The 11,960-nt window shown below is 31.8% G+C and overlaps 1 protein-coding gene across 1 annotated transcript in view; it reads left to right on the forward strand.

Moving 5' to 3' along the window:
- Window positions 1–11,405, forward strand: part of LOC140447412 (pyrokinin-1 receptor-like) — a 649,679-nt gene extending 638,274 nt beyond the window's left edge. Inside the window, exons 6-7 of the mRNA XM_072540050.1 lie at window positions 1,375–1,723; window positions 8,029–11,405. Coding sequence (XP_072396151.1) covers window positions 1,375–1,723; window positions 8,029–8,357 — 678 coding nt within the window. The 3' untranslated portion in view covers window positions 8,358–11,405. The remainder of the gene's footprint in view (window positions 1–1,374; window positions 1,724–8,028) is intronic.
- The last annotated feature ends 555 nt before the right edge of the window (window positions 11,406–11,960 follow it).

The following is an 11,960-nucleotide window of genomic DNA, read 5'->3' on the forward strand; positions in this document are numbered from 1 at the left end:
TGAATAAAATCCTTTATAAAAAGGTATATAAAAAACCCAGTTGGGCTATGTTGAATTGACAAAACGTTTTCGGAATAAGTATTCCATCATCAGTGTCTAGTTAATACATGGATGTAGCCACTAAATATGTGGGTAAAAACCCTTTAAAAATTATTAAATGAAATTTAGTTTACATTATGTCTAATTTACAGTTAAGATGGTAAAGTTACCGTTGGATATAATTTTACCATCTTTGCTATCTTAACTGTAAATTAGACATAATGTAAACTAAATTTCATTTAATAATTTTTAAAAGGTTTTTACCCACATATTTAGTGGCTACATCCATGTATTAACTAGACACTGATGATGGAATACTTATTCCGAAAACGTTTTGTCAATTCAACATAGCCCAACTGGGTTTTTTATATACCTTTATATAAAGGATTTTATTAAAAATTTTTTTAATATATGGTATACAGCCAAATACAGGAACTTTGTTTCCTTGTGGAAAATTGATACGTTCTTATGCCCTGATTGTGAAAAATAAGACAATATTAAGTTTCTGTACTGTATTTGCTTAACATGTAATAAAACTGTTAAAAAATCTGAAACTATTTTATTCTATTTTGTGTTAATCTTCATAATTAGATATAAAAATTTACTTTCTGTAGAGTGTCCATATTAGAGACACCATGTTGGTAATAGGGCCAATAGCAGTATTTTTTTAATTAAGTCATAAATATCATATTTTTATCAATTTTTGAAAAAATATACAATAAATATATATTTAGATAACCCATGTAATTGTAATAACAGTTACTTTTTAAAAAAATTATATTTGGCCACAAATACGGACAAAAGTTCTTAAGGTGGCCATATTACCTGCACATACCTTATAATTATTTATAAGGTTTAATCCAAACAGCAACATTGTTCACTTCCAGCATGATACAAATTTCAGTTAGATACAAAATAATAAATTAAATAACAACTTTAAAACTTTCTCTGTGCTCCACTCTCTTGGGGTACCACAAAACAATAAGCAAAAGGTATGAGATAAAAACAACAAACTAAATATGGTTATATATACTGTTATATATACTTTATACCGACCAACTAGGTGAGAAATTCACAGGTACTGAGATAATAAAATAAAAATAAAATTCTACGAAATTATGGGACAAGGACAGTTGGGTACTTTTGCTTCAACCTTGATATTGCTCTGTATTCATGCACTATATGACAGTTTTTCCGGAAATGTGCAAAAACGCAATTTTTGCATAAAGTAAACACAATGTGCAAATTATGCTACTTGCATAAATACTCTTCTCTACTTAATAATAATTAAACCAAGTAATGATTTTCTTTTGTATATTAACCCAAATTTTTCAGAAAACCTACAAGCAGTTGTGCCGGAAAAGCCGCAAGGTGCCGGGAGGTAGGTGTTATTCATCATTATCAGCTCCACATCAGTCAAACAGCGATTCTTACAGTGGCGGCGGTTGGGGCGGAACTGGCAGCGGTTCGCTGCGTTACCTCGAGGACTCAGTTGCGGCTCGTCTACATGACCATCGACGGCCGCTGGTTGTTTCCTTCAGAAGGCAGAAGAGGTCGGCGATGCAAGATGTCATCGAGGTAGACACTGACCTAGCGGCGTCTAGATCGTCGAGAGGGCTATCGGAGATTTGTATGGCGCGGTCAAGCGGATCGCCTAACGTTATTAGAAGAACTGACATGAAAGGTATGTTCTAGATTCTTTTATGCTCTCCATTTAGTGAGATTCATTATACAATCGTATTTTTACAGTAAAACATAGCTGAAAAATCCCAATATAAAATGATCATTCCTATCTAATAAAAAGAAGCTAATCAAATGGCATAGAATAAACGAAGAGGAAAGGTGATTTAATAAGAGTGATTTAACAAAAACTAAACCATAATTACAGAAGGAACCATGAGACATAAACCAGTCAATGAACACAAAATTTTGTCAAAACCCAAAAAAATAAATCAAGGATGAAAAGGGCATAGATAGTTGAAAGTGTTTATTATTAAAACTTTTTGCTTTTGGTAACGGAAGAATCATTGCTGGTGTAATTATAGAATCTTGTTTTACGGTGCTTTCAAATGTTCTCTTTTGATGGTTTGTTAACTCTGTTGTATTTGGTTCCGGAGTGGTTTGTCCGTGTTAGAGTAAAGACATTGACTCCGTCATTATTGTGGTGCGCTCAGCAGTAACTCTACTTGGTCCCCTCCCTGGTGAACTTATATCATCAACAATTTCTTCATTTTCAGGAATAACTAAAGGAAGATCTGTGATTTCTGCTGCAATTGAATCAAAATCTTCAAAAATGTTTCTGTTAACCGGAAATATACCTGTTTTCGAACAACCTGACAAAATGTTTTTTACGCTAAAAGCTTGCTGATACGTCTGTTCAAATATTTAAGCAATTGTAATATTTTTTTATATAACCATAAATAGTTCTGTTAGGTGCTTGAAGTCGGTGACTAGAATTAGAAAGGAAGGTTAAAAAGAATAATTCTGTTAGTTTTAGCCAGTAATGTACTTGCATATGTTATAATGAGACTTACGGCTATCCATTAGTAATAATACTGGAGCTTCGTCAATTTTGAGGCATTTCTTTGTTATTCGTCTTAGCAAAGTCCATACGCTAATTTGGGCACCATTCGTGGTGGAAGTCCTTGCTGAAGTCATTATGAAGATGAAGATTTTTTCAAATAATCAACTAGCAAGCTTTCCTCTTCGTCGGAAAAAATTCTCTGGATAGTATAATTTGGGCCCAACTTAGGAACCGATTTGATTGTAGCTATATCTCAATCTCAAATATAAAAAGAATTATTTCGCACAGCAGCCGACAGAGAAAGGTTTCAGGAAATTGTAAACATGATGACGGCCAACGTTTGAATACACGCACCCAAAGAAGAAGAAGATATCTCAAGCTATTTGTTTTTCTTTAAATTATTTTACATATCTAGTTAATGTTGTTCATACAATAGAAAACTGCATTGCAGTACGTTTAATTGGCCATCCGCCATCGAAAACAGTTCGCAATGCTGTAACCATAGTTCATTCATTACCAACTAACTATTGAATGCTTAATAATTCAGTCAATTTTCTTTAATTTATCAATTATTTTATCATCAATAGTTTATTTGCTTATTATTTAAATTTCCATATTAACATATCAGAACTGGAATAAATATTTGAAAATATTTATACACACCATGACAGATAACTCACACCAACAATTATTTCAAAGAAAGTTTGTAATTTTGTTATACATTTTGATTACAAATGTACATATTTATATTTAATTTAATTACCAAATAATCACTTAAGTTTGTTCTGTAACTTTGACTAAGCTGAGTTAGTTATCATAGAAGATGTATTACAATTATTTATATTGTTACATTGAAATTTAATATTTAAAGTTTGTTAAAGTATGCCAATATTAACACATCAAATAACTTTGATATCTAAAATTAAAAAATTTTAGACATTTATTAATATCAGCGTATTTCATAAAACTAGATAACTTAACTTACAGCATTTAAAATAGAAGAAGAACTGTCACACTTTAACCTACATTTGTCAAGTTTACCTCTTAAATCTGATATATATATATATATATATATATATATATATATATATATATATATATATATATATATATATATATATATATATATATATATATATAACATAAAAAACTCATTGTCTCCAAGTAAGAGATGTAGTTCTTCCAAATCCTCCCCTTTTTAAATTTAATGTCTGTTTCGTCCCCCCGTTTTTTAAGTGTTTTTAAGTGTTTTCTGTGCGTCTTAAAGTGTCTCAATTTTAATTTTTAATTTTTAGCTTTATATAGTGAACTTTACATTCATTTGCCACATATTACAAGATAACTCTATCAAAGAAATTTGATAATTACAAGCTAATCTAATTGCACACCCACACAATTTGTACATCTATTCTTATTCATTGTCTTACAACTGTCACCTTCCAAAACAAAAATAAAAATCTCAATAAATAACACACATTTCATAAATATATCTCCAGAATAAATATAAATAACTCTTAAAGAACTTAATGGTATAGAACATTACTTTCATCAAACAAACAATTACATTTCACCTATCTCTACTTCATTGGATAAAATCTGTCTCCTCAAGAACTTCCCTGTTTACTGTTAAACAATTACAATAGTTGACTTGAGTTCTCCAGTCAACAATACAAGATAGTTTGAACCATGTTCTTTCAACCATCAATTAATAGAGTACCGGCATGTAAGTAATGTTTTATTTATTTGTTTATTTATTAATTCATTACAGTTTAATAGACCATTTTACCAATTTGTGGGTCTTACCGTGTCTGCTTAAACATCTTATTCATTTTGAAAAACCACAGATATGTAATATTGGCATAATTACTGTAATTTATATAATTTATATCATCTATCTTTATTTTATCTTTATTAGACAACACCCTAATATGGGTTTATTATTTTCAGCATTTATTTAACTTTGTATCATGACCTGAAGATGCTTTGCATATTGTAGAAAGCGAAACCGGTCGTCTGATTAGTTAAATTAAATTGATTGTGAGTAAGTCTAATTTATTATTTCTTTTACCTTTTGAAATGGACTCACACAAGCAACACATTCACGATACTTACTTTAATTTTATCCGTCAGAAATTCGACAAACTTGGAGAATGAAAAGTTACTTGACACAAATTTGAGGTTAGGCTTTTTATCAGAAATCTGCTTTACCTACTAGGTCGTATTTAAGGAGGACTGTTAGAGAGTAAGCTCTACAAACTGCTCAGTCTATGTTAGTATATAAGCCAATGATTCTTTCGAAGTAATGTGGGAGTAGCTTAGAATGCTATTGAGATTCAAAATTTTCTCATTCCCAAGTGCCTCGTACTCTGCATAACAAAGTTTCCACGGTCGGACCTGCAAAAATAATTTGTTAATTTATTTCATCGAGTTAGAATCTATGGAGAAGCTATGAGCATATTAACGTGTGTATTAAAAACGGCGTCAGTAGGTGTGGCTAACGATCATACCAATATGGCGGTGGGTTCAGGGCCTGACTCAATAATATTAAAACTACTCTACAAATATGACTAGTTATTCAGAAGATTTAACCATAATCTAAAAAAGTGCAATATATTTATAATAAACTATGATTTAATTATCCCGCGGTAAACACGAAAAACACGACATATTATACATAAAGATAAATTAATATAGTCAAATAACAAGTTGTATTTGAAAGAGATAATAATATGAATAATATTTTAAATGGCAAAATGAATATACGGTATGATAAAAAAGAAATACGTTCATTTTACAACTTATATATTTGATAACTACAAATTAACTGACACTTAAAAATTTAGTTCAAGTAACAAAGTTAAAAAAGTTATTATTAAAAAAACAAAATTGAATATCTGCCGAATATCACAATGGAAATACTGTATAAAAATAAAAATAATTATGTTGCAGTAGTTAATAAGAAATTTTAAGATATTTAGGATGAAGATATTTGAGTATTCTCAAGAATAGCACGATCTACCTTACTTATAAGATTTTTTATGAATACTATTAATTAATTTTCTGAAGTACGAGCCATTACTTTGTTTACATATTTGTATACTAACCTGTGAAACGTTATTCCTGAAGATTTTTTATTAACATTGCTTTTGCTACTGCAACTACGTTGAGAACAAGAAACCATTATTATGCACTATCACAATATAATACTACAGTTTTTATAAAAGTATTATAAAACTAAAAATATTCGAAAAACAACAAACGTAAACAATCATACACGATCTGTCAAAACGATCATAACAATTCGCGAGGAACCGCAAAGTGGGCGACGTCTGGTGGTAGATTTCAAAAGCATCCACTTCGGGAAAACATTGAAATTGTGATTAATTTGTATACATATTAGCTACCGGTTTATATTGTAATTAACAATGACTTTGACTTCAAAAAACTATTGCAGTGTTCTTCAATGTTCATCCTATTATAATTCACAAAAAAATTCCATACATAAGTTTCCGCTGGACGAGAATATGAGAAAAATTTGGCAGACCTATAACCAAGTACATGACTGTGCAGTTTACATTTTACTGAGAACAATTACTTTCCAAATAAGTATTGATTAAAATATTATTTATATTTTAATATATTTTTATCTAATTTACTTTATAGTAACACCTGAAACTAAATTGAGAAGACTGAAAAATGCTGTTCCATCAGCTAAATTACCCCAAAGGTCTCATGAAGTTGTTAGTAGAAAACGTAAGGCGTAATTTACAAAATATAACGTGGCCAGCTCCAAAAACTGCCTCACCCTCAACTAAAGATCTCTGCCGACCTTGCAACCACAAAAATAATTGAGATAATGTAAATTTTACTTTTCGTGTTTCAGACATACTGTAAAAAAACAAACATTTAATTTTATTTTTATTCAGGTTTAAGAGTCAATTTCCGCATGTAAAAACACGAATCACAAACAAATAAACTTTGAAGAACGTACTCCAACTTTTACTTTGGCAAAACACACGTGTAAATGATTTATATTAAACGTTTTATAGCTTCGTGATCGAATGACAAAATGATTTGTTTTCCCGAAGTTATCGTCCATCTTTGAAATCTTGAGCGCCCCCTGTCGGAATTGGCTATCGCGAATATGGCCAAAGTGAGGTCGTTTTTAGTCACGTGATGCCCTCTCCATAGATTCTAACTCGATGATTTATTTGGAATAAAAATGGTGAATTACTAGCGCCGACTTCTTCTTCTTAGTCGTTAACCTGATGCAGGTATCGTGATATCATGAAGCTATTAACTAAATTTCCCAATGTTCCTCCACGTTTTTCTATCTTCTGCCATTCTAGCACATTCTGACAATGGAGCGCCAATGGTAGCAACAATATGGTCCGTGTATCGTGTGGGAGATCTACCTCTATTTCTTTTGCCTTCTACTTTTCCCTGGATGGTAAGTTTTTCAAGACCATTTCTTCGAAGGACATGTCCAAAATAGCTTATTATTTGTTCTGATATTTGTGTTCTTAGTCTTTTCTTTATGTTTAGCTGGTCCAGTATGGATTCATTTGTTCTTCGGGCCACCCATGGTATTCTCAGCATTCGTCTCCAGCAGTACATATCAAATACATCTATGTTCTTTTTGTCTTTCTCAGTAAGGGTCCAGCATTCCGATGCATAAGTAAAAACTGGAAAAACTAGACTTCTTACTAGTCTCATTTTTGTATCGGTAGTTATTTCATGGCTTTTCCAAAATATATAAATAATATAAATAAATAATTGAACTATAACAGTGTAATGTTCGACGTAATGTGGGAGGAGCTTACAATGTTATCGAGATACAAAATTTTCCCATGCCCAAGTAACCGTATTGTGAACTTTAACACTTGGACTTATTTTTGCTTTTCTCTACTAGGTGCAATAGTAGTAACGCGTTTCATTTAAAAGATATTTTAAGTTGACCACTGTACCCCTATGCCCGCTCTATCCCGGTCTTCTCTACTTTCATTTTGCAAAATTTTGTAAAATAATTGATTTTTGATTTAGTGGGCTATATTTCGTAAAATAATTAAAAAAAAAAAATTTTTTTAGAAAACTATTATCGATATGACTTTATACCTGAAAAATTGGTCAAAAATGTTTTTATAGCTTTAGTAGTTTCTATTACTTCGATATTTTCCCATAAAGTAAGCATTTGTTAAAAATTTGTTTTAATTATTGCATTAAGGCCAAAGGAGTGTCTTTGTTCAGCATCAAAGATTCGAGTATCTGGAATTATTGGTAATCTCCGTCGGGACAGCTCTATAAGAGGGAAAGTAATTTTTCACTGCAAGAACATCATGCTTTGTTTGTTTTATATTTAGATAGATAGTAATTACATTAAGAGTTAATATGAAATAAAAAGGTTAGCCGTATAAATTATTATACATGAATTTTCAAAAAGTAACCAACTTCTTTTATTTTTTTAGGTTTTTCCTACTCACCCTCCGCGAAGCTCAAGAACTCCTTTTCCTTCTCAAGCCCATTAATTATGGAACGGCTAATAATAGAGAGATCCCGTTCATTCGCCAAAGATAAGCAAACACCTGGAAACGACTTCGATGGCGTTCTTGGGAATGAGTTAAGGTATCGAAGCGAAACGAACAATCACCCTGAAATAAATCAATTTGGATTCGACGATAGATACAGAAGAGACGTTCCGAAAAGGAGTAATTGTAGTTTTGTTGAAGTTCACACTTTACGGCCTACGCATATTTGCCCGCTAAGTTCGAAAAATAAAGCTTTGGAGGTACAGTGAAAGGTTTAAGCTGGTGCAATTGGTGAATTATGTTTTTGAAACAGATATAAATGTTGGGATAAAATTTATTCCGGTTGTCAGTACAGGATCTATAACTTAATTATCAGATGTATAAAAATATTTTGGTAGTCAAGTCTCATTAATTTTCCTCATTTTTTTCTCAGTTGAATTATTTTAAATTAACACAGAGAATATCAACAATATCCTTACAGCTTAGGACTAGGAAGAATCATTTGATTTAGTGTTTACTAAAATGTACACGTCTATAGTCCGACAAACTTTAGTTTGGGAATGTGACGTAGTGTTTCGCGCAGACGTGCAGACCGTTTCTACCAGTGGCGGGCGGAAACCGGTAGCTTTAAAATAAATTTTTATAAGTATATTTTTTTAAGCATATTTTATAGTTTCTAATATTTACTTAGTTTATAGTCAGGCATTCGATAAAATAATGAGTAACTATACGTTTACGTCTATATATACGTTTACAATCAATATCATATCTTTTCTATTTGCCAGTGGCGTACTATTTTCACGAAAATGCAAAAATATAAAAAGAAAAAAGACAAAATTCTGGTGTTTCTTTTTTAACTCTTTCAACCCTGTCTGTTTGTAACTTAATATAAAAATTTTTTGGTACATTTTGGCAAACAGTTACAGGTAAATAATAACTGGTAGATGCTTGCTTTAAAATTTTTTCTTCTGCCCTTAAAGTGTCCTAGGAAGCTATGGCAATTACCATCACTGGATTCAGAAAGATAAGAATGAAAAAAGAAGACCTAAACATTATCGAAGTTTACGGCTCAGAAAACAACAAGATAAACATTTTATGACTAATTACAACAAGTAGTAGATCAAGTCAAAGGGAAGATGATAATATTGGTGGATTTTAATGCTCGAATAGGCAATCAAATAATATCCGGAATTAAGCAAAAACATAACGATAATGTTAAAAACGAAGATGAAGAACTGATGATAAACTGCTGCACAAATAACGAATAAGAATAAACAACACATTTTTGACCACAAAGACCAACACAAATATACAAATATTAACACCCGGGGACAAAGATCTAAGACAGATTAGGTTCTAACCAACAGAAATACATCCATCAAAAATAGTTGACGTAGGATTTCTTAACTCAGCAGATGTAGGTAGCAGCTAAAATACTTCACATCCAAGAGAGCAACGCCAACACAAACAAAAATCAAAGTCGAAGGACTAAATAGGAAATCCACGGAATACTTATACAGAAAAATAATATGAGGAAAGATCGAGGGAAATGAAATATTAGAAAACGATAACATCGAGGAAAGCTGAAAAAACTCAAAAATAACATACGTAGCAACAGAATCACGTAAAAAGGGTAAAGTAACGAACACTAACATATCAAAAATAAAACCCCATGGTTTATAGTGGAAGGAAAGGCAAAATGTGAAGAAAAAAAAGCCTTTTTACAATACAGAACACAACAAACACAGCAGGCATAAAAGAATCAGAAATGAAACGAATACTTTATGTTTTGTATAAAACTTCGTCGCTGGTTAAATGATATTAGATAAATAATTATAAAATAAAAATGCAATATTTTGTTTGTAAATAAATCAGCGAAAAATAGCAAATACAACTGTCAGTAAATTACGAAATTAACTAGCTATACTCATTATTGTTGTTTGTACAAAGAATATAGACTTACCCTTTGAAATATTGGAGTCGTATTCTTAGCCAAGGAAATCTCGTTGGTACGTCGGGACGCCCGCCGACGCGGCTCTATGGCACGAGAGCCAAAAAACTTGGTGTGTTTAGTTCGCTGTCTTGGGATGAAGTGTGTCTTGAGATTGCAGGTCAGAAAAGAACCTTCTAGCCGTTGGGTGGAAGAGGGTACATCAATAAATCACCCTATTGTATTGTGATTTTGAATGCGATAATTTAAGCTAATTGTGATCGTAATACAAAACCTTACACTTGTGTGTATTGGCAACACAAAAATAACAAAGGAAGTCAAATTCTCCGTACTTAAAACATAATAAATGAGATAGCCAGTTTAGCAATTTTACGAAATAACAGGAAGTAATATATTTTACCAAAGTCATTAGAATACAGCATTGAATTCGATCACATTACAGTGCCATAACAGAAAAATATTAAATGTAAAAATAAAAAAGAAATAGTACATACTTTCCCAAACACTTTACTTAGACAAATAAAAAAGGAACACTGGCAGAGCTTCTCAAAACAGATGAAACACGACTTCTGCGAAACACAAAAAGAAATATGGAAAATGATTAGAGGACAAAGAAAAGAGATGAACGAACTAATAAAAACGAAACAAAGGAAGAGGTAAAGGAAATATTAAGGAAATTAACAAATAGAAAGAAATATAATAGAAACAGAATACCGAACGAACTTCTAAAGTACAGAGGACCAGATATAACGAAACAACTATTAAAACTAATCCAAAAAAATAATAGAACACAACAGAATTCCTCAAGACTGCAGATCAAGCATCCAAATACCTCTCTTCAAAAATGGAGACAAATTGGACCCTGAAAATTACATAGGAATTAATTTATTAACCACAACACTAAATTTACGGAACTCTGACATAAATGTTAATAGCTAAACGATACGAAAAATCTAACTGATCACACTTATGACTCATTTCACTTATTATTTGCCAGACTATAGCAACAAACTGCCTACTAAATAATATAATTAGTCAATATACGTGTCATGTCCTGGATTGAAACACAGCACGTTTTTCCACTAAAAAAATTGTCTAATGTGAGATATTACTTTTATCCTCTAGAATTTTTTGGTATATTAAGTTAGTGAGACTTTTGATAAACTAAAAGTTACATTAGAACAGCGATACTCAAAGTGTGTTCCGCGGAACCCTAGGGTTCCGCGATACCCCTGTAGGGGCTCCGCGAGAATTTAGAAAAAAATTCAAAACACGTCTCTCTGGTCGACTCTTCTGATGCGACGTAGCACGATTCACGAGGCGCAGTCGAACTTAGTTGCCTCGTACAATTTTGCTATGCCTGCCACTGCCCATATCTCTTGTGAGCGCGCAGTCCTCGACGACCGCGCCTCTACACTTGACACTTTGACACTTAGTTAGTCGGCGATTAACGTTTGGAGCGATAAGTACCTACCTGCTATAAAAATATTTACAGAAACAAAGTGTTTATTGTTTTACTGCTGTATTCTGATTGTATCAGTTTTGTACATTCTATAGAAAAAAGTGTTTATTCTACTGCTGTATTCTAATTGTATCAGTTTTGTACATTTCTTCTTTGGACTAAACTGTTCTGCAATAACGTTCGTGAGTTATTTTGTTGTTTTTAACAAAAAGAATGGAACGTTGGCTTAAAATTGGCGAATATTCGAAAGCAGTACGCGCAGATTATACAGCAATTACCGATCAAGACGATTATGCAACGACGTCAAGTTTCAAAGGCGAAAAAAAGGAAGTATGATGAATCATATATCAGTTTCGATTTTTTTGATTCCAAACTGTAAACTGTTTCCTAATAGTTCCATGGCACCTGCCAAGTTGCGCCAACATTTAGAAACTGTACACCCCGAGTCTAAAGGTAAAA

This window comes from Diabrotica undecimpunctata, chromosome 8, assembly GCF_040954645.1.
Source record: "Diabrotica undecimpunctata isolate CICGRU chromosome 8, icDiaUnde3, whole genome shotgun sequence".
Lineage (NCBI taxonomy): Eukaryota > Metazoa > Arthropoda > Insecta > Coleoptera > Chrysomelidae > Diabrotica > Diabrotica undecimpunctata.